A 7069-nucleotide genomic window follows, 5' to 3' on the forward strand; every position below is an offset into this window, starting at 1 on the left:
CATGAACCCTCGTTTTCCGCAATAATTAGCACGAACAAATAAAAAAAACTTTCAGCGTCTACCCAACAGTCTATTCACCTTAATTACTATTGATCTTCCTTCAGTATACTAAATTTAGATCAATCTACCCAGAGCAGTCTGTAAGATAACATCGAAGAACATATATATTTAATCAACTAAATGCAACTTAATTAAATTTCCTTAAAAATCAAAAAAGAAAGGATCATTATAATCCCATGGACTAGCTGCAGGATAATCTTCCTCAATTGTCAATGACCACATAGACGGAGATGCAAGACCCATTGTCCCCACCACCCCTAACGAGGGATTCGGATCCACCGGTGCATCTATATTAATCTGATGATGAGAAGACAAGCTTGACCCCACCGACCCTACCAAAGAATTCATTCCCTCCACCATGCAATTCTGATCCTGCTGTTGATTCAACAGAGGATTATGTTGTGCATGATGATCCTGATGGCTATTGTTTTGGTACGGGATTGATCTGATAGAACTTGTATTAGCAAAAACCCCACCCGCTACACTCACATCAGATTCGGGTTGTTGATGTTGTTGTAGTTGCACCACTTCCTGAGGATGATGACGATGATAGTGATGTTGATGAAGCTGCACTTCATTATTATTATCAATAGGGCACAGAACCTGTGGGTTGAAGTTATTGTTATTAGCGCCGCCGCAAGGGTAAACCCCAAAAGGCACGAACCCGGATGTGGAGGCGGCGGCGTTGAATACCATCGGAAGATGGGAACCGGTGGAAGAGAAGGTGAAACCGAAGCCCGAAGGACGAGGAAGCAAAGGTCGAAGGGTTTGAGTGGAAGAGGAAGATGAAGAGCTACGAGAGGAGGAAGATTGAGAAGAAGATCCAGAAGGTTGAAGGTTAAGCTGAGCCCTAGAGCCGTGGAGAATAATAGCGGCACGGTCGTATGCTCTGGCGGCGTCTTCGGCGGTGGAGAAGGTGCCAAGCCACTTGCGGGTTCGCTTTCGTGGCTCTCTGATCTCTGCGACCCATTTTCCCCAACTTCGCTGTCTCACACCGCGGTATCTAAATTTGTTGTTGTCAGGGCCACCTTTGCCTTTGCATTTGCGTCTATTGGCGTTGTTGGCGGTGGTGGTGCTGCTGCTACTGCTGCTGTTTGCACTGTTAGATGTTTCGCAGGGAGTGGTTGTTGAAACGGTGGTGGTGATGGGTGGTTGAGGAGGCTCGTGAGAAGGTGGGGATGAGTGTTCATCGTCCATTGGTTGGGCCCTACAATCGAGCTTTTAAAAGGGGTTCAAGACTGAAGAGAAAGATAGAGACCTTTGGTTACCTCGTTCGGGGTTATTGTTGATTAGTCCAAAAGATGGGGCTCTGGTAAAAGTGGTTTCAATGTCATCTCTGTCAATGGTGGAATAGGGCGGTGGTGTTGATATTATGGAAATTATGTATGTATGTATGTATATATAGGAGAGAGAAATGAAGACATTGCCGTGCAGTGAATAAAGAAACAGACTAATTATAACCACAGGTGCACATTGGCTTGGGAATTTGGAATCATTACTCGGCTTTATTGATTTTCTTCTTTTGACCTTGTTAGTCACTCAGGTTTTTTTTTTCGAGACTGGTGTTTACTTGGGGATAAGTTAATTCGTAGGCGTTTATAAAAAAAATTACTGATTCCTAGATAACTAAACTAAGTAATGAAACTACGTCCACCTAAGGTTGTACAAGGTATTATAAGAAAATATATACTCTCTGAAAAAAAAACATGATACGGTCATGTGAAAATATTATAATTGTAGAAAGGTAAATCAACCGTCATGATTTTGTAATTATTTATTATAATATTTTTTTTCTCTTCCTTTATTATCATTGATCCATATCATTAATCTATCTTTATATGATTATGATTCCGCAAATAAGAATATCATTGATTAATACTACGTTCAATCTCTGATTCCAAAGGGATAATATTGTGCTTTGACATCAAATATTGATTAATACTACGTTCAATCTCTGATTCTATAATATTGACTAGCTAGCTAGTAATTATCTATAACTAGTAAGGTATATTACATCTATGTCGGATATATAAGATTGGAATGAGGTGTAGCTCAATTTACTGCTGAATTATTATATGAATACACTTTAAGGCACTGTGACGTATAAGGCATGACAGTATAAGCTTATACTATACGTTATGATATTTTCAGTTGTTTGGTGTGACCATCGTATAGTATAAGCTTATACAACATAAATCCTTGATACATCAAAACGATGTATAACTTAATCCGGCCTAAGGGTGAGGGATAAGGCCTGATAAGAGATTGATGTATTAACATCGTTGACCAATGTAATTCTCAAAAATTACTATATTATTTTAATATTAATCTATTAAAATAAAAATTAATTTTTCAATATATTAATTTTTTAAAATATTGAATATTTTTATTTTTATAATAATTAATCATATTTTGGATACACTGATCAAATTTTTTTTATAAAAATTAATATCATATGATATTTTTTTGAAGAATTATATAAATTCTTTATTAAAAGATATTTTTATTAAAAATATTTATTTTTATCATATATAGTATTATACAGTGCATTACCAAATACTAGATGATATTATCTTATACAATTAAAATTTAATCAGGTCTTATACAATCAAGTCTTATACTATCAGGCCTTATCCTATACTATGCACCAAACATGCCCTAATTTTACTTGTACTGCATATATGGCTTGAAATTCCGCATGAAGCACCTGGCAAATAGGAATTGGTTCTACACTTGATGGGGACACACTAGAAATGTTCACAAGTCACATGTGATTTAAGTTCTAATTATGGGTAGGGGGCAGAGAAATGTTATTTAAAGGAATTCATCTTAACCTGGCTTGGAATAGAATGATTTTGTGAAAGAATTTAATAGCAACACACCCGAAACTAACTCCAATATAAAGATTGAGCCCTTTTCGTTCGTAATTTTTATTTTGTTTTTTAGAAAAAAATTCCGAGAAGAAATGAAGAAAAAGCTGGTGAAGGGCATCTTCTAGCTAGAATGCCGTAATTTGAATTCAGTATCATAAAGCTAAAAAATCAAGCCAAAACTCAGCCAACAAAAACCATATTTAATCCAAAATTAGAATTCACCAAAAGACAAAAAGACACATAATAAGCAAAACACACTATCGCAAGACTTACACAGAAGATCATAGGTCTAAGTCGGAATTATAAATAGAATAAAGCTAGCATGTTGTAGCTTTAAGAAATTTTAATATGAGATTATATGAAATTAGAACACCAAAAGATTTAGGTTTATATGTCAAAGACATGATTATTTTTGATTTCTTGAAGTTTTTTTGTTTCCTCTAATACTTGTACAATGAAAAGATAAGGATCTTCCTCTGCAATTCAACCACTGATCACAAGTGGAGCGTGTTATGAAGTGATGGTTTTCCAACACACATGTAGAGGGGACCTAACCAAATTTATTAACCCTAATCATCTTTCATCATGGGTCTATGTGTTAGGTCTACACTATTACATTATTATACAAGCCCAAATTAAAATGATAACTAATTAACTGAACTTTTATACTGTATATATAAATCATGACTTAACCCATTCTTATTAAAACAATAAAAATTATAATTGAGTGAAACCACAATTATTATAAAAATTTGTAACAGTAGCAACAAACATTGCATTTGCATCACTTTCTCTAGTTTGCACGTCGCAAGACACAATTTACGACAAGTTGTTGAGACTTGACAGCATACTCTCGAATCCCCTATTCTCCTATGGCTTGGGTGATCTTTGAATGAAATTGAGAGAGAAGTGATATTGTCTTTGTGTGAACGAATCGTTTGGCTACGAAATCAACCCTCTATATATTTTTTCTGCCTCAGCCCTAATTGTTTCCCTCTCAACTGGGAGACTGGGTTGAAATGTTCTTTTTCGTTGAATCGTATAATATTTGAGAGTGGATTTTCTCATATGCTAATTAACATGACTATATCATACATGGGTGAGTTAACGGTGATAAAGAAGGAGAGAAAAAAAAATATAAAAATAAAAAGTTATACAATCATTACCGTTGATTTAATTATTAATGATTAAAATCCTCCTATAACATGATCATATTAAATTACACATTACAGCATCCATTTTCATAACATTTAGTTTGGAAGAACCATCTTTGTCAGTGCTGCATCTGGCGGTGTTTATGCCATTAACATTGTCACATTATCGCAATTGTTAAGCCTTTTTTACGGTAGGAGCAACCATGCATACAGATACAGTGGCGGCTTTTTTTGTCAACGCTATCAATACAGGTCAAAAATATTAAGTATATTTTCATTTAACCATGATTGTGTTGGGACGATTTTGTAATATTTTCATTATAGTTTTTAAAAAGTTAATTTAAACACATTTAAGGTTATTTGTTTCTACTTTTACAAAAAAAAATTAAAAAGATTAGTAACGAATGTATTTAAAAAATTTATATAATAAACAAAGGGAAAAGTGTTTGTCATTTTAAATGAAAGAAAGTTATGTCAATTTAATAGAGATACAGACACAGAAAATTTGAATTTTAAATTAAAAAAACCACTCACTTTCTCTCTTCCATGATTTTCATTTTTCTGTATCTATCTCTCTCTTAAAATGACATAACTTATGTCATTTAAAATGACAAACACCAAATTCATAAACAAGTTAAAAATGTATCTCTCAAAAATAAAATAAAATATTCTTTAAAAAAGAACAAATACATATTTATCAATATATATACATATATATTTAAATATAAAATAAATACATTTATGTGGATACATTTATATATTAATATATATTTAAAATAATATATTCATAATAATTTTTATTTATCAAATAGTTAATTATATAAATAAATATTATACAGTTTTCAATAAATTGGTGTCAATCTCTTGTGACCTTTACAGTACAATCCAGCACAATATCCAATAACGAATACGATGAATGGAAAAATATACTCTTGTAGGAGATAATTTTCTTTGTTACACATACATCGATTTTTGTATTATTTTTTATTCTGTTTTATAGTTGATGAATCTCAAAAATGATAATCTTTATTACATAAAAAAATTATCTTTTATTGCATGAGATTAATAAAGTCCATTATGAATATGCTCAAACTTATTAAAATTCTTAACCCCTCCGTCTCTAAAAGATCATCGGTCATCAAAGAAAGAGCCCTGGCGCTTTAAAAAAAAACACAGCCCTGGCATCCGATTTCTTTTTCTATGTCCTTGGTGGAGAAGGAGGAGAGAATATGAGAAATGTAAAATAAAAATTAAGCTAAAACTTCTGTTCGGAACTTATGGCTTTTTTTTTCTTTGTTAAAAAAAAGCTATTTTTATAACAGTTTTAGCAAAAATATATTTAATTTAACAGAAAAATATTTCTGCAATTATTGCAGATAAATTATCTGCATTTACTTCCAAAACGACGTCGTTTTTCGATTAAAACATTAAAAAATTATAATTATAAAGACTATAATAACCCTGAAATAAATTAAAATTACAAAAATATTATGATTTCTGCCCAAAACGACGTTGTATTGGGCTTATTACAGATAACTTAACTGCAGTAACTACAGAGAAAACAAACCCTTAACCTCACTTTTAAGCAAGAAGAGAAATTGAAAAAAAGAAGAAGCCAAAAGGCTACTAAGCAAGGGCTTTTTGACCTTTTGTCCCTTATTAATTAATTAATAACCAATTTGGTCATCCCCCACAACTATCCACCATTATGCCTCCATTTAGTCGATTAAGATGATTTTTTAATCGACTAAATGGTCAAAATACAGAAAAAATGATGACCCAAATTTAACCGACTAAAAATCCCTCTTAGTCGATTAAATTTCAGGGAGGTTTAATCGACTACAATAGTTATGTAGTCGATTAAATTGTGACATAAAGCTTTTTTTTTTTTAAAAACCCCATTTCGCAAGGGGGTTATTTCAAACCCTAGTCGATTAAGGGAGGCTCCAAACCCCCAAATTCTCTCCTCTTCCAGAACCGAACCAAATCCCTCCCCTGGCCTGTCGATTGCACCATCAAATTGATGCACCTTGTGAAACTGTGTGGGTATGTAACGTTTTGGCACTTGCATTCTGTTTTATGTGTTGGTTTAGGGTTTTTTTTTCTTTACATTATATTGTTTCTGTTTTTTTTTTCTGTTTTATTTTAGAACGTTGTTTTTTTATTTTGTCTTGAGTTATTAAGGTTGTTTCATCAAGATAATGAAATATGGATTCAAAATTTTTTTGCCCTTTTCATGATTTTGATTTTTGAGTTATTGATATTGAGTTATTGATATTGTTTCCACTTGCATTGTAGGTACGTTTGTTAAAATGGCTGGTCGTAGAATGACAATGATTTCACAATATTAAGGCTTTAGAGATTGTGGGATGAAATGTAATCGTGATTGAAAGGATCACGGATGAGAAACAAGAGAGATATTGGTTTACAAAACGTTAATTTTTGAAATGAGACCGAGAAAGGGCCAAATATAGGATTTCTGTCGCGATTTAATCGACTACATAACTACTGTTGTAACGCCCGACCGCTTCAAGAATCAATAACTATCCCCACATACTAACACGAGACTTTTCAGTGTGCTTTTTCCTCACTCGCACACTTCCCGCTTCAAGAATCAAAAGCTTCTCAGGAGGTCACTCATCCCAGAATTGCTCCAAGTCAAGCACGCTTAACTGTGAAGTTCTTTCGATCTGGGCTACCGAAAAGCAAATGCATCTTGTTAGTATAGGTAGTACCAATTAATTCTTATAAGCTACCCCAAAATGTTCAGTCTCATACTTTCACAGTCTTTGGAATCCCTCTCTTTCGGGTGTCGATTCGATTCATTCATGCATGTAACCCCGCACTGAAAGCCTGTCAGGAGCCGCTCCTTGTCCGTGCCTCTTTGCACTGGCGATCACTCCCCGCCCTCGTCAGCGCTCGGGATGTTACATGCCCACTAGCTTCCGCCTGGTTCGTCCTCGAACCACTCCGTACTAGATG

General features: G+C 33.8%; 1 protein-coding gene across 1 annotated transcript; it reads right to left on the reverse strand.

Moving 5' to 3' along the window:
- Positions 1 to 201: 201 nt before the first annotated feature.
- On the reverse strand, positions 202 to 1257 carry LOC133296719 (ethylene-responsive transcription factor ABI4-like). Its single transcript, XM_061495770.1, has one exon. The coding sequence runs from the start codon at positions 1255 to 1257 to the stop codon at positions 202 to 204; it is 1056 nt and encodes a 351-aa protein (XP_061351754.1).
- Between the last annotated feature and the right edge of the window lie 5812 nt (positions 1258 to 7069).

This window comes from Gastrolobium bilobum, unplaced genomic scaffold, assembly GCF_033153095.1.
Source record: "Gastrolobium bilobum isolate Gb01-03AN ecotype WA unplaced genomic scaffold, APGP_CSIRO_Gbil_v1 utg6129, whole genome shotgun sequence".
NCBI lineage: Eukaryota > Viridiplantae > Streptophyta > Magnoliopsida > Fabales > Fabaceae > Gastrolobium > Gastrolobium bilobum.